At 43.3% G+C, this 26,291-nt stretch overlaps 1 protein-coding gene across 1 annotated transcript in view; it reads right to left on the bottom strand.

The window, feature by feature from the left end:
* The window catches only part of LOC106607602 (glutamate receptor ionotropic, delta-1), a 483,227-nt gene that overhangs the window by 135,939 nt on the left and 320,997 nt on the right, over positions 1–26,291 (bottom strand). The window contains exon 5 of the mRNA XM_014204697.3: positions 19,659–19,712. Within this exon, the coding sequence (XP_014060172.3) occupies positions 19,659–19,712 (54 nt within the window). The remainder of the gene's footprint in view (positions 1–19,658; positions 19,713–26,291) is intronic.

Below are 26,291 nucleotides of genomic sequence, written 5' to 3'. Positions count from 1 at the left end.
GCTGACGTTTTACATGCTCCTAACCAACTGTGATATTTCGTAATAAATTTTTTGTGTTGTGTGTAACTTGTTTTTTTACTTATTTTGTACATAAGGTTGCTGCTACCGTCTCTTATGACCGAAAATAACTTCTGGACATCAGAACACTTACTACTCACCGCGACCTGGAAGAAGTCCAACGAGACGGATATACTGCTTTCCCGGGAACAGGCCCAAATCCCCGTCATTTGCGTGAAGAAAAGGCGGAGGAAAAGGGGGTGCAGTTCGGGCTGCCTTCTGAGAATCCATAGGCGAGCGAGTAAACTCCCACTGCCATCCGTCCTACTGTCTAACGTGCAATTATTGGAAAATAAAATTGATGACCTACGATTACGATTATCCTACCAATGGGACATTAAAAACTGTAATACCTTATGTTTCACTGAGTCATGGCTGAACGACGACACGGAGCTGACGGGGTCTTTCCATGCACTGGCAGAACAGAGAAGCTACGTCTGGTAAGACAAGGGGTGGGGTTGTGTGTCTATTTGTCAATAACATCTGGTGCGTGATGTCTAATATTAAAGATGTCTCGAGGTATTGCTCGCCTGAGTACCTTATGATAAGCTGTAGACCACCCTATCTAACAAGAGAGTTCTCATATATATTATTCGTAGCTGTCTATTTACCACCACAGACCGTTGCTGGCACTAAGACTGCACTCAACCAACTCTATAAGGCCATAAGCAAACAAGAAAACGCTCATCCAGAAGCAGCGCTTCTAGTGGCCGGGGACTTGAATGCAGGCAAACTTAAATCAGATTTACCACATTTTTTACCAGTGTCACATGTGCAACCAGAGGAAAAACAATTATAGACCACCTTTACTCCACACACAGAGATGTATACAAAGCACTCCCCCGCCCTCCATTTGGCAAATTTGACCATAATTATATCCTTGTGATTCCTGCTTGCAAGCAAAAACTAAAGCAGGAAGTACCAGTGACTCGCTCAATATGGAAATGGTCAGATGACGCGGATGTGTAAGGGCTGTCTTCAGGAATGGACCAAAATGCAGCGGAGTTAATATTCATCTTTCAATTTAATTAGAAAGAACACTATAACAAACAAACAAACAAAACAAGGAAACTGACAGCCAACAGTCCTGTCAGGTGCAAACACACTAAACAAGAAACAATTACCCACAAACCCCAGTGACAAACAACTCCTACATATGTGACTCCCAATCAGGAACAACGATTCCCAGCTGTTCCTGATCAGGAGTCACAAGACACACACCAGACTGCCACGTCCTGACCCCCAAACTACTACACCAGCTCCATCTGCTGGTCAGGACGTGACAGTACCCCCCCCTCAAGGTGCAGACCCCAGAATGCACCTAACCACAACAACAAAAAACCACCAACAAACAAAATCCCCAACAAAACCCTAAAACAGTAACCCTAACCAATAAGGGAGGGAAGGGAGGGTGGCTGCCGTCAACGACGGCACTGTGCTACACCCTCCCTCCCCAACCCACCTATCCTGGAGGCGGCTCAGGCTCTGGCCGTTCCAGGCAGTCTGGGCAGTCTGGCAGCTCGGGGCAGTCTGGCAGCTCGGGGCAGTCTGGGCAGTCTGGCAGCTCGGGGCAGTCTGGGCAGTCTGGCAGCTCGGGGCAGTCTGGGCAGTCTGGCAGCTCGGGGGAGTCTGGGCAGTCTGGCAGCTCGGGGCAGTCTGGCAGCTCGGGACAGTTCAGGGCAGTCTGGCAGCTCGGGACAGTTCAGGGCAGTCTGGCCACTCCGGCAGTTCAGGGCAGTCTGGCCACTCCGGCAGTTCAGGGCAGTCTGGCCACTCCGGCAGTTCAGGGCAGTCTGGCCACTCCGGCAGTTCAGGGCAGTCTGGCCACTCCGGCAGTTCAGGGCAGTCTGGCCACTCCGGCAGTTCAGGGCAGTCTGGCCACTCCGGCAGTTCAGGGCAGTCTGGCCACTCCGGCAGTTCAGGGCAGTCTGGCCACTCCGGCAGTTCAGGGCAGTCTGGCCACTCCGGCAGTTCAGGGCAGTCTGGCCACTCCGGCAGTTCAGGGCAGTCTGGCCACTCCGGCGGTTCAGGGCAGTCTGGCCACTCCGGCGGTTCAGGGCAGTCTGGCCACTCCGGCGGTTCAGGGCAGTCTGGCCACTCCGGCAGTTCAGCGCAGTCTGGCCACTCCGGCAGTTCAGCGCAGTCTGGCCACTCCGGCAGTTCAGCGCAGTCTGACCTCTCTGGCGACTGTTGACTGGCGGGCAGCTCTGACGACTGTTGACTGGCGGGCAGCTCTGACGACTGTTGACTGGCGGGCAGCTCTGATGACGACTGTTGACTGGCGGGCAGCTCTGATGACGACTGTTGACTGGCGGGCAGCTCTGATGACGACTGTTGACTGGCGAGGCTGGGTTGACACACTAGACTCCTGGTGCGTGGTGCTGGTACTGGGCGTACCAGATTGCGAACACGCACCTCCATGCTAGTGCGGGGAGCTGGCCTGGGGCTCCATTCTTGCCCCGCAAAACTCCCCTTGTGCCCCCCCCTAAAAATTTCTTGGGGGTGCCTCCCGGTCTCCCTTACCTCGCCAGCCTTCTTCCGCTGCTTGGTCCTTTGTTGGTGGGTAATTCTGTAAGGGCTGTCTTCAGGAATGGACCAAAATGCAGCGGAGTTAGTATTCATCTTTCAATTTAATTAGAAAGAACACTATAACAAACAAACAAACAAACAAACAAACAAAACAAAACAAGGAAACTGACAGCCAACAGTCCTGTCAGGTGCAAACACACTAAACAAGAAACAATTACCCACAAACCCCAGTGACAAACAACTCCTACATATGTGACTCCCAATCAGGAACAACGATTCCCAGCTGTTCCTGATCAGGAGTCACAAGACACACACCAGACTGCCACGTCCTGACCCCCAAACTACTACACCAGCTCCATCTGCTGGTCAGGACGTGACAGGATGCTACGCTACAGGACTGTTTTGCCATCACAGACTGGAATATGTTCCGAGATTCATCCAATGGCATTGAGGAGTATACCACCTCAGTCATCGGCTTCATCAATAAGTGCATTGACGACGTTGTCCCCACAGTGACTGTACGTACATATTCCAACCAGAAGCCATGGATTACAGGCAACATCCACATCGAGCTAAAGGCTAGAGCTGCCGCTTTCAAAGAGCGGGACACTAATCAGGACGCTTATAAGAAATTCTGCTATGCCCTCAGACGAACCATCAAACAAGCAAAGTGTCAATACAGGATTAAGATTGAATCCTACTACACTGGCACTGACTCTCATAGGATGTGGCAGGGCTTGAAAACTATTATGGATTACAAAGGGAAACCTAGACACGAGCTGCCTAGTGATGCGAGCCTATCAGACGAGCTAAATGCCTTTTATGCTCGCTTCGAGGCAAGCAACACTGGAGCATGCACGAGAGCATTAGCTGTTCTGAATGACTGTGTAATAACGCTCTCGGTAGCCAATATGAGCAAGACCTTAATAAAACAGGTATACATTCACAAAGCCGCGAGGCCAGACGGATTACCAGGACGTGTCCTCAAAGCATGCGCGTACCACTTGGCAAGTGTCTTCACTTACATTTTCAACCTCTCCCTGACCGAGTCTATAATACCTTTGTTTCAAGCAAACCACCATAGTCCCTGTGCCCAAGGAAGTGAAGGTAATCTGCCTAAATGATTACCACCCCGTAGCACTCACGTCGGTAGCCATGAAGTGCTTTGAAAGGCTGGTCATGGCTCACATCAACAGCATCCTCCTGGACACACTAGACCCAGTCCAATTCGCATACCGCCACAACAAATCCACAGATGACGCAATCTCAATCTCACTCCACACTGCCCTTTTCCACCTGGACAAAATGAACACCTATGTGAGAATGCTGTTCATTGACTACAGCTCAGTGTTCAACACCATAGTGCCCTCGAAGCTCATCACTAAGCTAAGGAAGCTGGGGCTAAACACCTTCCTCTCCAACAGGATCCTGGACTTCCTGACGGGCCGCACCCAGGTGGTAAGGGTAGGCAACAACATGTCTGCCACGCTGATCCTCAACACTGTGTTCTTAGTCCCCTCCTGTACTCCTTGTTCACCCACGACTGCATGGCCAAACACAACTTCAACACCATCATTAAGTTTGCTGATGACACAACAGTCACCGATGAGACAGGCTATAGGGAGAAGGTCAGAGAACTGGCAGTGTGGTGCCAGGACAACATCCTCTTCCTCAATGTGATCAAGACAAAGGAGCTGATCGTGGACATGCCCCTGTTAACATCGAAGGGGCTGTAGTGGAGCAGGTCAAGAGCTTCAAGTTCCTTGGTGTCCACATCACCTACGAACTATCATGGTCCAAACACACCATGACAGTTGTGAAGAGGGCTCGACATAACCTTTGGCATGGGTCCCCAGATCCTCAAGAAGTTCTACAGCTGCACCATCGAGAGCATTCTGACCGGTTGCATCACCGCCTGGTATGGCAACTGCTCGGCATCTGACCGTAAGGTGCTACAGAGGGTAGTGCGTATGGCCCAGTACATCACTGGGGCCAAGCTTCCTGCCATCCAAGCCATATATAATAGGCGGTGTCAGAGGAAAGCCCATAAAATTGTCAGACTCCAGCCACCCAAGTCATAGACTGTTTCTTCTGCTAGCGCACAGCAAGCGATACCGGAGCGCCAAGTCTAGGACCAAAAGGCTCCTTGACAGCTTCTACCCCAAAGCCATAAGACTGCTGAACAATGAATCAAATGGCCACTGGACTATTTACATTGACGACCCCCCCCCCCCCCCCTGCACATATTACCTCAACTAACCTGTACCCCCGCACACTGACTCAGTACCGCTACCCCCTGTATATAGCCTCGTTATTGTTATTTTATTGTGTTACTTTTAATTATTTTTTACTTTATTTTATTTGGTAAACATTTTCTTAACTCGTCTTGAACTGCAGTGTTGGTTAAGGGCTTGTAAGTAAGCATTTCACGGTAAGGTCTACACTTGTTGTATTCAGCGCATGTGACGAATAAAGTTTACATTAATTTTATTTGTTCTTAGGCACGACACAGCACTTACAGTGGCTTACGAAAGTCTTCCAGAGATTTGAGACAATGACAATGACAGGACAATGACCCTAAGCATACTGCAAAATCATCACTCGAGTGGTTTAAGAGGAAACATTTAAATGTCTTGGAATGGCCTAGTCAAAGCCCAGACCTTAATCCAATTGAGAATCTATGGTATGACTTAAAGATTGCTGTACACCCGCAGAACCCATCCAACTTGAAGGAGCTGGAGCAGTTTTGCCCAAAAAATCCCAGTGGCTAGATCTGCCAAGCAAATAGAGACATACCCCAAGAGACTTGCAGCTGTAATTGCTGCAAAAGGTGTCTCTACAAAGTATTGACTTTGGATGGGAGAATAATTATGCACGCTCAAGTTTTCTGTTTTTTGTCTTATGTCTTGTTTGTTTCACAATCACAAAAATGTTGCAACTTCGAAGTGGTAGGAATATTGTGTAAATCAAATGATACAAACCCCCAAAAAATCTATTTCAATTCCAAGTTGTAAGGCAACAAAATAGGAAAAATGCCACGGGGGGTGAATACTTTTGCAAGGCACTGTAGCTGTGGTATATTGACCATATACCACAAACCCCTGAGGTGCCTTATTGCTATTCTAAACTGGTTAACAACCCATGGTATACGGTCTGATATACCATGGTTGTCAGCCAATCAGCATGCAGGGCTCAAACCACCCAGCCATTATACATTTAGTGGTTCCATCCCTGAATACTGATTGGCTGACAGCTGTGGTATATCATACCGTATACCACGGGTATGACAAAACATTTATTTTTACTGCTCTAATTACCTTTTGTAACCAGTTTATAATAGCAATAAGGCACCTCGGGGGGTTGTGTTATATGGCCAATATACCACGGCTAAGGGCTGTGTTCAGGCAGTCCGCGATGCCATGGTATTTTGGCCATATACCACACCATCTTGGTCCTTATTGCTTAAATATACCACACCCCCTCAGGCCTTATCGCTTAAATATATAGTGTACTGCTGTTAACTATAAGTATTTTTAAGTGGATCATTTCATCTCCCACTCTCCTAATTAGAAGGTCAATCAAATCTTATGCAATTTTTGTGTAAATAGCCAATTACTGTATTTTGACAGGTTTTAAGTCAAATGAGTTCAACATTGCACCCTCTCCTTTTTTCTCTTCCAAGTCTAAGATGTTGTGTATTCCAAGTTGTATAATAAAATACATTGCCAGCATCAAACAAGGCTGATTGAAAAATAGTTTTCCTTTGTCGTTCCCTCCTTAAGGTGATCACAGCAGCACCATGTGCACTTTACTTTCACAGACAACCTCGAGGAGAGAAGAGAAAGAAAGAGGGGATGACATTTCAAAGAACTCTGGTACAGCCCGTCTTATTCATTTATATAGTGTATAAGGCGTGATAACTCTACAATATGTCACACCGTGTCAACCATTCAGGAAGTGAAGAAGAAATTTACATGGCATTAGCTCGTAAAGTACATTGCACAGTCTGATGCTATTAAAGCTAATGACTTGGCGGTGACACTCTCATAATTGGCTGAAACAGAAAGGAATGTGTTTGTGTGCTGCAAAATAAATAACATACATTTTTAATATTTTACCACTTCCTCTAAGAGTTGTGTGCAGCCTAAACAGGAAGATGCTATGAGGTACATTAATAAATAACATTCACAATATGAATACAAGATCAATATACGCATCATGATTCAGATGTTGGAGCAAAGTTACGAGATAAGGACTTGTCATTCATATAATGATGACGATCAGCCTGTTTTTGGACCTTGTCAATGTTTATATCAATGTAGTATACCACGTCAATATTCATATGGTCCTTTGTGTGTGTGTGTGTGTGTGTGTGTGTGTTTGTTTTTGTGTCTGCACGCAATGTCATGGTCAAAACATATAGATTCAATGGTTGTAAAGATGGGGAGAGGTCTGTACGTAGTAAAGAGATGCTCCGCTTTTTTGACACCACATTCCACAAAGCAAGTCCTGCAGGCTCTAGTTTTATCTTATCTTGACTATTGTCTAGTCATATGGTCAAGTGCTGCAAAGAAAGACCTAGTTAAGCAGCAGCTGGCCCAGAACAGAGCAGTACGTCTTGCTCTTCATTGTAGTGAGAGGGCTAATATTACCATGCATGCCAGTCTCTCTTGGCTAAGAGTTGAGATAAGACTGATTATCACTTCTTGTTTTTATAAGAAACATGAATGTGTTGGAAATTCCAAATTGTTTGCATAGTCAACTTACACACAGCACTGACACACACACTTATCACACCAGACATGCCACCAGGGGTCTTTTCACAGTCCCCAGGTCCAGAACAAATGCAAGGAAATGTAAAGTATTATACAGAGCCATGAGTGCATGGAACTCCCTTCCATCCTATTTAGCGCAAACGAAAAGCAAACCTGATTTCAAAAAACAAATAAAGCAACACCTCTCCCCCATGTGACCTACTTGTTGTGTGTATGTACCGACATGTATATGTAACTGATAGATGCACACACACACACTACATGTTAATGTTTTTGACTGTAAAGTATGTAAATTGTAAAGTCTTTTGTCCGTAATGTTTTTTTCTTTATGTGTCGGACCTGGGTAAGACTAACTGTCGCCATTGGCGTGGGCTAATGGGTATCCTAATAATTCCATAAATGTAGGGCGGCCCAGTCCCCGAAGGGACTGTTTACTCTATACACAAGACTTTCCAGTGTGTTGTCTCAGGAATGCTGCATTATCTCACTTATACGTCTGATATCTGATTGGAAGTTCACTTTTACAGTATGCTATTGGTCAACAACTCAGATGTTGAATAGAAACAACTCAGACGTTATAATGGGGTCTCAGATTCATTGTCTCTTTCTCTTTGTTCCTGAACTGTCCTGGTGACATACACTCTCTCTCTTTCTCTCTCCACCCCAGGGAACCTTGGAGCATGGTCTTTCAGGCTATGATTTCTCTCTCTCTCCCTCTCTGATCATGCCTAGAATAAAGCCTTCTAATGCTAGTATTGTCTTGTAACTTAAGTTTAAACCTTGTATGTGGTTTCATTCATTTTACAAAGTTATTAAAGATCTGCCTTTGAAATAGAACATTCTTATTCCTTTCTTGATAGTCAATTCTTGAAACTCAACTATAGTCTCTTGCATATTGCTAAATCATCTTTATGGAGTCAGATAATTCATTTTATAGGCTAATTAATCAGTCTTATTATGGGTCGCATGTGAGGAATATATAGTTAACATGTATCAAATATTACCACACTACAATAACACATTTGGGTCTCTTATAAATAAAGGGGTCAATGTGTGACATCAGGGTCAACATTTCAAAATGGTTTGATATACATTCAAGTTTGATTTTGCAAATGTTTTTGAAAATGAAACCAATTGAAACTGATTTTTATCTATCTGAATATTTTCTTCACTCTGTTTGGAAATAACATCTAATAGTGGCTGAGACCATACTATTTCAGAATATAAAGATTTTTATCGGTTACCCCAAATACCCAATGGGAAATGTCATTTTTTAAATTTTATTTTACCTTTATTTAACCAGGTAGGCGATTTGAGAACAAGTTCTCATTTACAACTGCAACCTGGCCAAGATAAAGCAAAGCAGTGCGACACAAACAACAGCACAGAGATACACATGGAATAAACAAACATAGAGTCAATAACACAATAGAGAAAAAGTCTATATACAGTGTGTGCAAATGAGGTGAGACAAGGGAGGTAGGCAATAAATAGGCCATAGTGGAAAAAAAGGAAAAATTGCAATTAAACACTGGAGTGATAGATGTGCAAAAGATGAATGTGCAAGTAGAGATACTGGGGTGCAAAGGAGCAAAAAATAAATAAATAATAAATAACAGTATGGGGATGGGGAATTTGAATGGGTAATTTACAGATGGGCTATGTACAAGTGCAGTGATCTGTGAGCTACTCTGACAGCTGGTGCTTAAAGTTAATGAGGGAGATATGGGTCACCAGCTTCAGTGATTTTTGCAATTCATCCAGTCATTGGCAGCAGAGAACTGCAAGGAAAGACGGCCAAAGGAGGAATTGGCTTTGGGGCTGACCAGTGAAAATATACCTGCTGGAGCGCGTGCTACGGGTGGGTGCTGCTATGGTGACCAGTGAACTGAGATAAGGCGGGGCTTTACCTAGCAAAGACTTATAGATGACCTGGAGCCAGTGGGTTTGGCGATGAATATGAAGCGAGGGCCAGCCAACGAGAGCATACAGGTCACAGTGGTGGGTAATATATGGGGCTTTGGTGACAAAACGGATGGCACTGTGATAGACTGCATCCAATTTACTGAGTAGAGTGTTGGAGGCTATTTTGTAAATGACATCGCCGAAGTCAAGGATCGGCAGGATAGTCAGTTTTACGAGGGGATGTTTGGAAGCATGAGTGAAGGATGCTTTGTTGCGAAATAGGAAGCTGATTCTAGATTTAATTGTGGATTGGAGATGCTTAATGTGAGTCTAGAAGGAGAGTTTAGAGTTTAACCAAACACCTAGGTATTTGTAGTTGTCCACATATTCTAAGTCAGAACTGTCCAGAGTAGTGATACTGGACGGGCGGGCAGGTGTGGGCAGTGATCGATTGAAGAGCATGCACTTACTTTTACTTGCATTTAAGAGCAGTTGGAGGCCACGGAAGGAGAGTTGTACGGCATTGAAGCTCGTCTGGAGGTTAGTTAACACAGTGTCCAAAGAAGGGCCAGAAGTATACAGAATGGTGTCATCTGCGTAGAGGTGGATCAGAGAATCACCAGCAGCAAGAGGGACATCATTGATGTATACAGAGATGAGAGTTGTCCCGAGAATTGAACCCTGTAGCACCCTCATAGAGACTTCCAGAGGTCCGGACAACAGGCCCTCTGATTTGACACACTGAACAACTACTGAAAAGTAGTTGGTGAACCAGCCGAGGCAGTCATTTGAGAAACCAAGGCTGTTGAGCCTGCCGATAGGAATGTGGTGATTGACAGAGTCGAAAGCCTTGGCCAGGTTGATGAATACAGCTGCACAGTGTTGTCTCTTATCGATGGCGGTTATGATATCGTTTAGGACCTTGAGTGTGGCTGAAGTGCACCCATGACCAGCTCGAAAACCAGATTGCATAGCAGAGAAAGTACGGTGGGATTCGAAATGGTCGGTGATCTGTTTGTTAACATGGCTTTCAAAGGCCTTAGAAAGGCAGGGTAGGATAGATATAGGTCTGTAGCAGTTTGGGTCTAGAGTGTCTCCCCCTTTGAAGAGGGGGATGACTGCGGCAGCTTTCCAATCTTTGGGGATCTCAGACAATACGAAAGAGAGGTTGAACAGGCTAGTAATAGTGGTTGCAACAATTTTGGCTGATAATTTTAGAAAGAGAGGGCCCAGATTGTCTAGACCTGCTGATTTGTAGGGGTCCAGATTTTGCAGCTCTTTCAGAACATCAGCTATCTGGATTTGGGTGAAGGAGAAATGGGGTAGGCTTGGAAAAGTTGCTGTGGGGGGTGCAGGGGTGTTGACCAGGGTAGGGGTAGCCAGGTGGAAAGCATGGCCAGCCATAGAAAAATGCTTATTGAAATTCTCAATTATTGTGGATTTATCGGTGGTGACAGTATTTCCTAGCCTCAGTGCAGTGGTCAGCTGAGAGGAGGTGCTCTTATTCTCCATGGACTTTACAGCGTCCCATAACTTTTTGGAGTTTGTGCTGCAGGATGCAAATTTCTGTTTGAAAAAGCTAGCCTTTGCTTTCCTAACTGCCTGTGTATATTGGTTCCAAACTTCCCTGAAAAATTGCATTTTACGGGGGCTATTTGATGCTAATGCCGTACGCCACAGGATGTTTTTGTGCTGGTCATGGGCAGTCAGGTCTGGAGTGAATCACGGGCTATATCTGTTCCTGGTTCAATTTTTTTTGAATGCTTATTATAATTTAAGATTGTGAGGAAAGCACTTTTAAAGAATAACCAGGCATCTTCTACTGATGGAATGAGGTCAATATCCTTCCAGGATACCTGGGCCAAGTCGATTAGGAAGGCCTGCTCGCTGAAGTGTTTTAGGGAGCGTTTGACAGTGATGAGGGGTGGTCGTTTGACTGCAGACCCATTACGGACGCAAGCAATGAGGCAGTGATTGCTGAGATCCTGGTTGAAGACAGCAGAGGTGTATTTGGAGGGCAGGTTGGTTAGGATGATATCTATGAGCGTGTCTGTGTTTACAGATTTGGGGTTGTACCTGGTAGGTTCATTGATAATTTGTGTGAGATTGAGGGCATCAAGCTTAGATTGTAGGATGGCTGGGGTGTTAAGCATGTCCCAGTTTAGGTCACCTAACAGCGCGAGCTCTGAAGATAGATGGGGGGCAATCAATTCACATATGGTGCCCAGGGCACAGCTGGGGGAAGAAGGTGGTCTATAGCAAGTGGCAACGGTGAGAGACTTGTTTCTGGAAAGGTGGATTTTTAAAAGTAGAAGCTCAAATTGTTTGGGCACAGACCTGGATAGTAAGACAGAACTCTGCAGGCTATCTCTGCAGTAGAATGCAACTCCACCCCCTTTGGCAGTTCTATCTTGTCAGAAAATGTTATATTTATGGATGGAAATTTCAGGGTTTTTGGTGGCCTTCCTAAGCCAGGATTCAGACACAGCTAAGACATACGGGGTGGCAGAGTGTACTAAAGCAGTGAATAAAACAAACCACCATGTCTTAAAATGTTCTATTTTAGTTCAAAAGTAAATTACAGAAATTGTGCTTAAGGTATTTTATATAACTTTTCATCATGTTTTTTTTACTATTTGGAAGTGTTCTTAATTATATGTATTCATTATTGTCATGTCTAAATGTCCATATATGCCTTGATGATAAACCACATCAAAATCTTAATATTTTACATTATTTTAGGAATTTTATAAAGAACAAGCATATAAGCCATGCTCACGAGTGGTGCAGTGGTCTAAGGCACTGCATCTTAGTGCAAGAGGTGTCACTACAGTCCCTGGTTCAAATCCAGGCTGTATCACATCCGGCTGTGTTTGGGAGTCCCATAGGGCGGCGCACAATTGGCCCAGCGTCATCAAGGTTTTGCCGGGGTAGCGCGTCATTGTAAATAAGAATTTGTTCTTAACTGACTGGCCTCGTTAAATAAAGGTTAAATAAAAAAATAAGGTTCACATATGGGAAAAATCATCAATTGTAATTGAATACACCTTTTCCTCAAAAAGTACCATGATGGTAATGACTTAGCATTGTGGCAATGACAGAGTGTGGTGGAAATGACATTTCATATAAAACAACTGATGAAAAATACCATTAAACATTTTAATGTCACAGTTATACATGTTTAATTTTATTGAAGATTTAGAACACACAAAAACCACAAAAAACAAAAGTTACATGCCTCAAGAATTTAAGCATCTTTTAGAACAATTTTGGGATTCAATGCATTAGGCAGAAATACATGTACAAGGTTGGAAACACTGGTTGACATTAAACAAATTATTGTTCACTGGCTGCAGTCTATTGATTTAGACTCATGAGACAGGTGTGTGCTCACTCAAGATTAGGTTTTGCCCTTAATGCTCTCTATTGCTTAACGAGAGAGTACATTTCCTCCCAGATTGCGCCATCAAGCATCATATGCCGTTTTGTCACTGGATGAGCCTCAGGGACAAGCCCAAGCACATTCTTTGGTTGGTACCATACAATGTTCTCTCTCATTGGCCAAAAGAATCGGTTGGCTCCCACACAACTCATCGTCTTGACTAGAGCGCAGCTCCTGCATCAACATCTTGTATAATACCAGGGTAAGGGTCTTCATCATATTTCACAACACACCACTTTCCAATAAATCCCTCATGTACTGTATGTCAGGAATGGGCTGTAATGCGCTTGGAGATGGCTGTGGTGCTGTTCTGGTTGAGGTGGAATTTTGCCTCTGTTTGTTGAATTATCATGGTCTGTGTGACATAACAATCACATACAGTGGAAAAATAAAGTATGTGAACCCTTTGGAATTACCTGGACTTCTGCATAAATTGGTCATACAATTTGATCTGATCTTCATCTAGGTCACAACAATAGACAAACACAGTCTGCTTAAACTAATAACACACAAACAATTACACGTTTTCATGTCTTTCTAAACATTCACAGTGCAGGGTGGAAAAAGCATGTGAATCCTTGGATTTAATAACTGGTTGACCCTCCTTTGGCAGCAATACCCTCAACCAAACGTTTTCTGTAGTTGCGGATCAGACCTGCACAACGGTCAGGAGGAATTTTGGACCATTCCTCTTTACAAAACTGTTTCAGTTCAGCAATATTCTTGGGATGTCTTGTGTGAAGTACTCTCTTGAGGTCATGCCACATTATCTCAATCAGGTTGAGGTCAGGACTCTGACTGGGCCACTCCAGAAGGTGTATTTTCTTCAGTTGAAGCCATTCTGTTGTTGATTTACTTCTGTGTTTTGGGTCGTTGTCCTGTTGCATCACCCAACTTCTGTTGAGCTTCAATTGGCGGACAGAAAACCTAACATTCTACTGCAAAATGTCTTGAGAAACTTGGGAATTCATTAATCGGTCGATGACAGCAAGCTGTCCAGGCCCTGAGGGAGCAAAGCAGCCCCAAACCATGATGCTACCTCCACCACACTTTAAAGTTGGGATGAGGTTTTGATGTTGGTGTGCTGAGCCTTTTTTTCTCCACACATAGTGTTGTGTGTTCCTTCCAAACAAGACAACTGTAGTTTCATCTGTCCACAGAATATTTTGCCAGTAGCGCTGGGGAAAATCCACGTGCACTTTTGCAAAACTTCAGACGTGCAGCAATGTTGTTTTTGGACAGCAGTGGCTTCTTCGGTGGTGTCCTCCCATGAAAACCATTCTTGTTTAGTGTTTTGCGCATTGTAGACTCATCAACAGAGACGTTAGCATGTTCTAGAGATTTCTGTAAGTCTTTAGCTTTCTTTGGTTTATTTTCTATTTAAAAAATAAAAATGTATCTAAATTAACATTTTATCTTAAAAATCTAACCTCGAGACACAAAAAAGACTGCGTTTGCAATATCACCCTTAAATATGATTTTCTTGCAGCTTCACTTGTAGTTACAGGAATAAGAGTCTAGATACACACGAGACCATAATTCCTAGCAACAAAACATCTACATGTCATTCAAAATATCACATCAAACATGAACACTGCATGTTTCTTTGTCATGCCTAGTAGCCAGGTCTGCATGTGCTTTAGTCAACTTCTGTCATTTATAGCCATGCTAAACATTCCAAAAGAATGAAAAAGATAAATAGTATTTCTATGTTTTTTTATAGTTGATATAGTAATTTACTACAATAATATGATACAATGGGTTCTATCAAAAAAATCATTGTCAATAATAATAAACAATAATGAAATCATTATAATCAGTACATTCTTCAAGCAGTGTGTGTGAAAACTAGACTTCACATTCTTGCTTCCTCTGTCCTTGTTTACTCCACTCCTTGCCTTGAAAGTGCATTGGTGCATGAGGAGGGGAACCTTCCCTCACCTCCCCCAATGTGCTTTGAGAGGGATTTAAGGAATGGAGGAAACAAGGGGAGAATCTCAATTGCATTTACTTCATTCCTCACATCCTTGCTCCTCACTTCCTCAAAACCCATTGGATAAGAACATGAGAGGGGAGGGACCTCTGACCTTCTCATCCAATGGGTTTTGAGAAGGAGACAAAGAGAGAGGATGCAACAAATCAAGGAAATGCAATTGAGATTCTCCAAGGGCAGAGGAAGCAAGTATTTGACAGCTATTAACATTTCTTTGACAGTGCCAGACTGACTGACTGACTGAGCTACCATAACACCCATGGCCTGTCCAGAAACAACCCCTAGCCCCTACTGCCCAGAATCTAGACACTTCTGGAAATCTGAAAGGGATTGATGGGTGGTGACATGGTGAGTGCTCCACCTTAACCTCTGATAGGCTTGATGGAATTTTGGCAGTATTGCTTACGCCTGTCCAATTTTCTCAGATCTCCACAAGTGTCTAGGGGTTGTTTCTAGACCTACAGCATGACACTCGAGGCACTGGTTGGATGTTTAATTTCATTGGACAGCCACAGCAAGAATAGATACTGTTGTTTTGGCTGTATAGCATAATTTAATAAGATCACCAATGGTTTTCTAGGTAGCTAGGAAATATTAGTCAGCTAAGTATTTAGAGTAATAGCAGTTGATTAAGTCAATACACACTAAATAGTTTGCAGAAATCTTACCTTATCTTGCCACTATGGCACTTTATGGGCAGAAATTAATCAATTAATGAATAGATAATAGATTAATAGAATGGAGTTAGAAGGGTGACGACCAACTTTGAAAGGACAGGAAGTGTTGGCTGTGCACTTGACCAGGCATTCCACATTTAACCACACCCACATTTGAACATTGAAATATTACGTTGTTTTTGGTTTTATATGCAACAACTTGGAAAACAAACGATCAAAACGTACACGGACTGTAATCTTAATTTAGGAATCTTGATTTAATGTTGTCCACGAAGTAGGCTAATTATATTAACCGCGGTAACAACATAGACACCAAAATGTTCTGTCAGTCCTGGAGATCAGTCCTGGAGATTAATTCCTGCACTTTGGCTGTTAAATCATTTGCAGTTTCACACAAGGTCTTTATCACTCGACTGTCATTCATAAAATCCTTTCCTGAATCAGTTTATGTTGTGTGATAATATCTCCACATACTGTAACTAAACAGCTATCAAACGCGCATCAAACAACTATTATGCGTAATTACTGAAGAACCCTGTTAATGACAGAATCGATTTTTGTTTTATTAATCATATTAAAATTACTCTTTCTGTTGAAAGCATTGGATTTTGCAATTACATACATTATTTTGGTTATGTGTGCCCATGAAAACTGTTTTCACACCGTAACATAGGGAGATATGAAATGTTACGAGTTTACAGTACACTTCCGAGATCTTCATACAAGACAAGAGTCCGACAGCAATATCCAGGAATTTCACAGGACCAAAGTCAATGTGTAATTTACAGTTGAAGTCGGAAGTTTACATACACCTTAGGCAAATATATTTAAACTCAGTTTTTCACAATTCTTGACATTTAATCCTAGTAAAAAATCCCTTTAAATTGCCTTTAAATTGTTTAACTTGGGTCAAACGTTTCGGGTAGCCTTCCATAAGCTTCCCACAATAAGTTGGGTGAATTTTGGACCATTCCTCCTGACAGAGCTGGTGTAACTGAGTCAGGTTTGTAGGCCTCCTTGTTTGCACATGCTTTTTCAGTTCTGCCCACAAATTTTCTATGGAATTGAAGTCAGGGTTTTGTGATGGCCACTCCAATACATTGACTTTGTTGCCCTTAAGCCATTTTGCCACAACTTTGGAAGTATGTTTGGGGTCGTAGTCCATTTGGAAGACCCATTTGCGACCAAGCTCTAACTTCCTGACTGATGTCTTGAAAAGGATAGGGGGCAGTATTCGGAAGTTTGGATGAATGAGGTGCACAATGTAAACTGCCTGTTACTCAGGCCCAGATGCTAGGATATGCATGTAATTGGTAGTATTGGATAGAAAACATTCTAAAGTTTCCAAAACTGTGAAAATAATGTCTGTGAGTTTAACAGAACTGACAAATCAGGCGAAAACCCGAGCAGAATCCATCCGGGAAATGTTTTTTTTGGGGGGCTCACCACTCATTATAATGGCTGTCTATGGGAATATAAAAGGAATACCTCCCACATTGCAGTTCCTAGGGCTTCCAGTAGATGTCGACAGTCTTTAGAAAGAGTTTCAGGCTCCGGTGAGGGCGCACACTTCGTTATTTATCTCCGGTAATGAACATACTATTCTCTGTCTTAAATGTTATCGTTTAATTACATATTAAGGTACCTGAGGATTGATTAGAAATGTTGTTTGACTTGTTTGGATGAAGTTTATTGGTAACGTTTGGGATTCATTTTGTATGCATTTTGAATGAGGGAAATCGGTGGATTATTGAATGAAGCGCGCCAACTAAACTGACTTTTTTGGGATATAAAGAAAGACTTTATCGAACAAAACAACCATGTGTGATGTAGCTGGGACCCTTTGGATTGCAAACAGAGGAAGATCTTCAAAGGTAAGTGGTTTATTTTATCGCTATTTCTGACTTTTGTGACGCCTCTGCTTGGTTGGAAAATGTTTTCAATGCTTTTTAACATGGAGCCCTGTCGTCAGATAATGCATGGTATGCTTTCGCCGTAAAGCCTTTTTGAAATCTGACAAAGCGGCTGGATTAACAAGAAATTAAGCTTTTAACCGATTTATAACACTTGTATTTTCATGAATGTTTAATATTACAAATTTTGTACTTTGAATTTCGCGCTCTGCAAATTCACCAGATGTTGTCGAGGACGGGCGGTACACCTTTCCCAAAGAGGTTTTAAGTCATTTTGCCACAACTTTGGAAGTATGCTTGGGGTCATTGTCCATTTGGAAGACCCATTTGCGACCAAGCTTTAACTTCCTGACTGATGTCTTGAGATGTTGCTTCAATATATCCACATAATTGTCCTTCCTCATGATACCATCTATTTTGTGAAGTGCACCAGTCCCTCCGGCAGCAAAGCACCCCCACAACATGATGCTGGAGGTTGCAAGCCTCCCCCTTTTTCCTCCAAACATAACGATGGTCATTATAGCCAAAACATTCTATTTTTGTTTTATCAGACCAGAGGACATTTCTCCAACAAGTACGATCTTTGTCCCCATGTGCAGTTGGAAACCGTAGTCTGGCTTTTTTATGGCGGTTTTGGAGCAGTGGTTTCTTCCTTGCTGAGTGGCCTTTCAGGTTATGTTGATATAGGACTCGTTTTACTGTTGATATAGATACTTTTGTACCTGTTTCCTCCAGCATCTTCACAGGGTCCTTTGCTGTTGTTCTGGGATTGATTTGCACTTTTCGCTCCAAAGTACGTTCATCTCTAGGAGACAGAACATGTCTCCTTCCTGAGCCGTATGACGGCTGCGTGGTCCCATGGTGTTTATACTTGCGTGCTATTGTTTGTACAGATGAACGTGGTACCTTCAGGCGTTTGGAAATTGCTCCCAAGGATGAACCAGACTTGTGGAGGTCTACAATTATTTTTCTGAGGTCTTGGCTGATTTCTTTTGATTTTCCTATGATGTCAAGCAAATATGCACTGAGTTTGAAGGTAGGCCTTGAAATACATCCACAGGTACACCTCCAATTGACTCAAACGATGTCAATTAGCCTATCAGAAGCTTCTAAAGCCATGATATCACTTTATGGAAATTTCCAAGCTGTTTAAAGGCACAGTCAACTTAGTGTACGTAAACTTCTTACCCACTGGAATTGTGATACAGTAAATTATAAGTGAAATAATCGGTCTGTAAACAATTGTTGGAAAAATGACTTGTGTCATGCACAAAGAAGATGTCCTAACCGACTTGCCAAAACTATAGTTTGTTAACAAGAAATTTGTGGAGTGGTTGAAAAACGAGTTATAATGACACCAACCTAAGTGTATGTAAACTTCCGACTTCAACTGTATTTGTTAAATGCTTAGTATATGATATAACAACAAACTGTATCATAAATGCAAGGAAAGCAAGGTAGTGCTTTATCTCAAATCTGTGAAGACTCCAAGCATGAGAATGGGTTTAAACATACTGTAGGTTTTGATTCAACTCATGAATTACATTGAATGTATCTATGTTCCCCCTTTATACTGTATCTTAATGTACTCACAATAAAAAAAGGGCAAATTATTATTAATGACTTTGTAATAGCTCCAAATAGAAAAAAAGAAATGCTCACTGGTACCCTAGTTTATTAGAAAGACCCATGTGTCTGTGTGAGCGTACATTTGTGTGTGTGTGTGTGTGTGTGTGTGTGTGTGTGTGTGTGTGTGTGTGTGTGTGTGTGTGTGTGTGTGTGTGTGTGTGTGTGTGTGTGTGCGTTCACTGTGGTTAGTGGTTAGGTCAACTTAAAAGTGTACTCTGGAAGCACATAAACGCTAATAAAAAGACATCAAGTTACGTTAGAAACATACTTTTTTTCCATTAGCATTGGGACATCAGAGGACTTATGGTCCTTCTCAGCAAATCAGCCTGAATCAATGCAAAGGTGCCCAGCTGGTCTCAGGCATGGCACAGAGCACAGTATTTGGTATTCACAAAGTGCTTGGCATTTATTGATGTTAAAGCCCATTTGGAAGCCCATTTATGCAATGTCAGATCAACATAGAAACAGGTAAAAAAACTGCTTTGGCTTCCGAAGTGCTGTGAATTCAATAACTAATAATTATTTGGTCAATAATGTATAGAACCCCTCAGATAGAAACAAAGTGGCATGGTGTGAGAGCTTTTATACTGCTTATGAGTCTAAATATGGAAGAAGTCAGAGTGAAAGTATTATTGGTTTTAATCCATGTCTATCCGTACATTGGCAGCTAATGCAACTGCAACGAAGCAAACTGAATAAATGTGATGTATAAATATAATAATGCAGTATTGATCTCACCTCATTGGCATAAACCCAATGGCTGTCCTTGGATGCCAGGTTGGTTTCCACAGCCTGCATAGAGATAGAAAGAGGGGGGAAGGAAGAGGAGAAGGAAATTAGTATAAAGAAATTAAAGATTTAATGCATAACAACATAAGAGTAGGGAGTCCAAACTCAAGTACACAGGCTTGAATGGTTAACCATAGCCGTGGGAAGTAGGGGTGCTGAGGGTGCTGCAGCACCCCCTGAAAATCTGAATTGCTATGTGGTTCATCATGGTTACTCATAATAAATAAGTGCTCCATCTTAATGGCTAAGAAAGGCACAGTATAGCTCTTTCACATATCACATGACTATTCACGCATGACATCTGTCATGGTTACCATATCTATGCTTGTCCTCATCTGTAAATTGTTGTCATTACCTTCCAAATGATCCCTTTTGCCATACTGACATTTAGATTGATAGCCCCATATCATCCTTACATACAGTATAACTTAAAAGCCTTCACCATTTTACCTAACAACAGTGTGCTCATCAATAATAGCACCCAGCACAGCCTGAAAGCTGCAGATCGATCTTCTAACCTTGGAAGAGTCATGATTTGATTTTAATGCCACGCATTTCCAGCTTGGTCTCGTTGAATATTTCCGCTGAACACAAGAGTAATATTTACCTCCACGGTTGAATGCTCCGTTTCTTACTCACTCTGAAATTATAGGGGCCATATGCCATCCAACCACACTTGCATTCAAACAGATAGCCCGTCGCTATCGTTAGAAACACAGAAATATAGGAAACAGCTGCTGAACTTAGTTTCCCACTACAGATTTATTCAGCAATGTAAAAACAATGAGCACTGTGTCACTAGATCATATCCTGGGGCTGAGAGCTGGAGACAAATAATCTCCCACCAAGATGTAGGCAACAGGGCCTATAGTAGTGGGTACCACAATGAAAATAGGGTGTTGTAGCCAAGAAGAAAGAGCAGGGGAGCTCCATTGCACTGTAGGTATCAGGTAGCTTATTATCAGGTGAAAGCACTGGTGTTTGCGGGTTTGTTGGTTGTTGAAATCAAATGTATTTATATAGCCCTTCTTACATCAGCTGATATATCAAAGTGCTGTACAGAAACCCAGCCTAAAACCCCAAACAGCAAGCAATGCAGGTGTAGAAGCACGGTTGTTAGATAAGCCTCAACCTTAGTTGTTCCAGGAATTTGACGTCATCAAGTCAAATGGATAATGAGGTTCAGGAACCATTTTTAGACAAATTGTCTGTGTGGGAGTGACTGCTGTTTGTCTATAGTACTTCAGCTATGAATCAAACATCATTATGTGATTTTTCTATACTGTAAGTTTGATTAGGTTACAAGTATTATCACATTATGGCAATGACGTCAACTCGTGACCTGCAGAACACGTCTCATCAACACCTCTTGCCAGAAATTCAGTTGTGTTTTTATTTTTATTATTCACTTGAAGAGATGATGCAAAATGAAGCTTTGGAGAAAAATATGATTGTAGGCTAGAAATCAGACTCAGGAGCAGCATTTTCAGATAGCTATTATATGCCATAATGTTAATGTAACTGAATCTCACAATTAGATCTAGAAAGATCTACAATCAGAGAAGTGAGGCATCCTGAGGCATGTCTCTAGAGTTAGTCAACACAGATAATTATATAATATAGATATTTATGACTTTAAAATGGAATTACTGGTAGGGGGATTTAAGGTCTCAACAAAGCTAACATTTATTGATGGATATGTTCAGAGTTGGATGGGTACTCCCATATGCCCATGGACTATTCAATATCAATTTGAGGTCTTTATGCAGTAATGCACTGAGATTAATTCCTGAAGGATTTACATTTACATTACATTTACATTTAAGTCATTTAGCAGACGCTCTTATCCAGAGCGACTTACAAAATGGTTCATTCACCTTATGATATCCAGTGGAACAACCACTTTACAATAGTGCATCTAAATATTTTAAGGGGGGGGGGGGGGGTTAGAAGGATTACTTTATCCTATCCTAGGTATTCCTTAAAGAGGTGGGGTTTCAGGTGTCTCCGGAAGGTGGTGATTGACTCCGCTGTCCTGGCGTCGTGAGGGAGCTTGTTCCACCATTGGGGTGCCAGAGCAGCGAACAGTTTTGACTGGGCTGAGCGGGAACTGTGCTTCCTCAGAGGTAGGGGGGCCAGCAGGCCAGTGGTGGATGAACGCAGTGCCCTTGTTTGGGTGTAGGGCCTGATCAGAGCCTGAAGGTATGGAGGTGCCGTTCCCTTCACAGCTCCGTAGGCAATCACCATGGTCTTGTAGCGGATGCGAGCTTCAACTGGAAGCCAGTGGAGAGAGCGGAGGAGCGGGGTGACGTGAGAGAACTTGGGAAGGTTGAACACCAGACGGGCTGCGGCGTTCTGGATGAGTTGTAGGGGTTTAATGGCACAGGCAGGGAGCCCAGCCAACAGCGAGTTGCAGTAATCCAGACGGGAGATGACAAGTGCCTGGATTAGGACCTGCGCCGCTTCCTGTGTGAGGCAGGGTCGTACTCTGCGAATGTTGTAGAGCATGAACCTACAGGATCGGGTCACCGCCTTGATGTTAGTGGAGAACGACAGGGTGTTGTCCAGGATCACGCCAAGGTTCTTAGCACTCTGGGAGGAGGACACAAGGGAGTTGTCAACCGTGATGGCGAGATCATGGAACGGGCAGTCCTTCCCCGGGAGGAAGAGCAGCTCCGTCTTGCCGAGGTTCAGCTTGAGCTGGTGATCCGTCATCCACACTGATATGTCTGACAGACATGCAGAGATGCGATTCGCCGCCTGGTTATCAGAAGGGGGAAAGGAGAAGATTAATTGTGTGTCGTCTGCATAGCAATGATAGGAGAGACCATGTGAGGATATGACAGAGCCAAGTGACTTGGTGTATAGCGAGAATAGGAGAGGGCCTAGAACAGAGCCCTGGGGGACACCAGTGGTGAGAGCGCATGGTGCGGAGACAGATTCTCGCCACGCCACCTGGTAGGAGCGACCTGTCAGGTAGGACGCAATCCAAGCGTGGGCCGCGCCGGAGATGCTCAACTCGGAGAGGGTGGAGAGGAGGATCTGATGGTTCACAGTATCAAAGGCAGCAGATAGGTCTAGAAGTATGAGAGCAGAGGAGAGAGAGTTAGCTTTAGCAGCGCGGAGAGCCTCCGTGACACAGAGAAGAGCAGTCTCAGTTGAATGCCCAGTCTTGAAACCTGACTGATTAGGATCAAGAAGGTCATTCTGAGAGAGATAGCAGGAGAGCTGGCCAAGGACGGCACGTTCAAGAGTTTTGGAGAGAAAAGAAAGAAGGGATACTGGTCTGTAGTTGTTGACATCGGAGGGATCGAGTGTAGGTTTTTTCAGAAGGGGTGCAACTCTCGCTCTCTTGAAGACGGAAGGGACGTAGCCAGCGGTCAAGGATGAGTTGATGAGCGAGGTGAGGAAGGGGAGAAGGTCTCCGGAAATGGTCTGGAGAAGAGAGGAGGGGATAGGGTCAAGTGGGCAGGTTGTTGGGCGGCCGGCCGTCACAAGACGCGAGATTTCATCTGGAGAGAGAGGGGAGAAAGAGGTCAAAGCACAGGGTAGGGCAGTGTGAGCAGGACCAGCGGTGTCATTTGACTTAGCAAACGAGGATCGGATATCGTCAACCTTCTTTTCAAAATGGTTGACGAAGTCATCCGCAGAGAGGGAGGAGGGGGGGGGGGGGGGAGGAGGATTCAGGAGGGAGGAGAAGGTAGCAAAGAGCTTCCTAGGGTTAGAGGCAGATGCTTGGAATTTAGAGTGGTAGAAAGTGGCTTTAGCAGCAGAGACAGAAGAGGAGAATGTAGAGAGGAGTGAGTGAAAGGATGCCAGGTCCGCAGGGAGGCGAGTTTTCCTCCATTTCCGCTCGGCTGCCCAGAGCCCTGTTCTGTGAGCTCGTAGTGAGTCGTCGAGCCACGGAGCAGGAGGGGAGGACCGAGCCGGCCTGGAGGATAGGGGACAGAGAAAATCAAAGGATGCAGAAACGGAGGAGAGGAGGGTTGAGGAGGCAGAATCAGGAGATAGGTTGGAGAAGGTTTGAGCAGAGGGAAGAGATGATAGGATGGAAGAGGAGAGAGTAGCGGGAGAGAGAGAGCGAAGGTTGGGACGGCGCAATACCATCCGAGTAGGGGCAGAGTGAGAAGTGTTGGATGAGAGCAAGAGGGAAAAGGATACAAGGTAGTGGTCGGAGATTTGGAGGGGAGTTGCAATGAGATTAGTGGAAGAACAGCATCTAGTAAAGATGAGGTCAAGCGTATTGCCTGCCTTGTGAGTAGAGGGGGAAGGTGAGAGGGTGAGGTCAAAAGAGGAGAGGAGTGGAAAGAAGGAGGCAGAGAGGAATGAGTCAAAGGTAGACGTGGGGAGGTTAAAGTCACCCAGAACTGTGAGAGGTGAGCCATCCTCAGGAAAGGAACTTATCAAGGCGTCAAGCTCATTGATGAACTCTCCAAGGGAACCTGGAGGGCGATAAATGATAAGGATGTTAAGCTTGAAAGGGCTGGTAACTGTGACAGCATGGAATTCAAATGAGGAGATAGACAGATGGGTCAGGGGAGAAAGAGAGAATGTCCACTTGGGAGAGATGAGGATTCCAGTGCCACCACCCCGCTGGCTCGATGCTCTAGGGGTATGCGAGAACACGTGGGCAGACGAAGAGAGAGCAGTAGGAGTAGCAGTGTTATCTGTGGTAATCCATGTTTCCGTCAGCGCCAGGAAGTCTAGGGACTGGAGGGTAGCATAGGCTGAGATGAACTCAGCCTTGTTGGCTGCAGACCGGCAGTTCCAGAAGCTGCCGGAGACCTGGAACTCCACGTGGGTCGTGCGCAGATTTACAGTGATGCTACTGCATTATACATTAAGCTTCTTGGCATTGAATATAAGGTTAAGGAATCATCAATTGTGTCTATATTCACAATGCAATGGCTGCCAATTCTGATATTTCGACACTAATTGGTCTTTTGACCAATCAGATCAGATATTTTGCCAATAAATAGCCTGCCTATGTAGCCAATGTACTGTACATTCTAAACATTTCTCTGTGTCTTGTGGATCCCTTGTTTGAGTATTAAAACAAAGACCTGCAAGCTTGTTTGTCTTGTCTTTAAAACATAATCACTCAGGCTCTCTCTGTTTTACATTTTTGGTCAAGAAGTTCAAAAATGAATTATGCCTTCAAATTAAAGTTAATCTCTGCATCCCATGGTTGAGATCAGACTTGATTAAACAAAACACTCACTTTTAATTTAGTGTCAGAGTAGATGCATTTCAGCAGCAATTTTTCGGTCCTTAGGGCCTAGTTTTCTAAAAGTTAACCCTCCTGGTGTTCTATTCATTCTATATCGATGCATTTAATCCTATCCGATAGCCAAAATCCGGATAGATAACTTTAGAAGAACTGGGCCCTGAGCTTCTTAAGCTGCATGTCAAGAGCAGTGAGAATGTTTATTTTTATATGTTTCACACATTGAGAGAAGCACAATTAGCTAGATTTATTTTATTGACAATTTTTCTAATTTCCAATAATTTGGGAAATAACATCAGGTGTGAGCTTGTTTTGGTTTCCCATATCTCACCTACTGTGTGTTTTCAACTGAACTGTTCTAGAACCTCTTAGCTCAAGTTGGAGACAATAACCATTTATTCAAAAAATATTCCAGGAATATAACAAAAACCATAATGATTAACCTAATTAATATATTTATTGAATGACCTTTACATGCTCCAGCCAGGGAGGTTATGGTTATATTCCTGGAATATTATTGGAATAAAGGATTATGATCTCCAACTTGCGCTAACAGGTATTCCACCTCATTTGGATCATTCAATTGTACACTGCATTCGGAAAGTATTCAGACCCCTTGACTTTTTCCACATTTTGTTACGTTACAGCCTTATTCTAAAATGTATTAAATATTTTTTTTCCCTCTCAATCTACACACAATAGCCCATCATGACAAATCAAAAACAGGTAAAAAACATTTTTTAAATATCACACTTACATAACTATTCAGACCCTTTACTCGGTACTTTGTTGAAGCACCTTTGGCACCTTCAAGGATCTCTCTGTAATTTGCTCCATTCATCTTTCCATCAATCCTGACTAGTCTTCCAGTCCCTGCCGCTGAAAAACATCCCCACAGAATGATGCTGCCAGCACCATGCACCATGCTTCACCGTACGGATGGTGCCAGGTTTCCTCCATACCATCTACTGCATCTTGCCATCTTGACGTAATGTATCACTAGCCACTTTAAACAATGCCACTTCATATAATGTTTTCATACCCTACATTACTCATCTCATATGTATATACTGTATCCTATACCATCTACTGCATCTTGCCTATGCCGTTCGGCCATCACTCATTTATATATTTTTATGTACATATTCGTATTCATTCCTTTACACTTGTGTGTATAAGGTAGATGTTGTGAAATTGTTAGGTTATATTACTTGTTAGATATTACTGCATGGGCGGAACTAGAAGCACAAGCATTTCGCTACACTTGCATTAACACCTGCTAACCATGTGTATGTGACAAATAAATTTGATTTGATTTGATTTGACATGACGCTTGGTATTCAGTCCAAAGAGTT

Source organism: Salmo salar, chromosome 01 (genome assembly GCF_965601325.2).
Source record: "Salmo salar chromosome 01, fSalSal1, whole genome shotgun sequence".
In the NCBI taxonomy this organism is placed as follows: domain Eukaryota; kingdom Metazoa; phylum Chordata; class Actinopteri; order Salmoniformes; family Salmonidae; genus Salmo; species Salmo salar.
The sequence above is the reverse complement of the archived record's forward strand: the minus strand, read 5'-3'. Positions and strand labels throughout refer to the sequence as shown.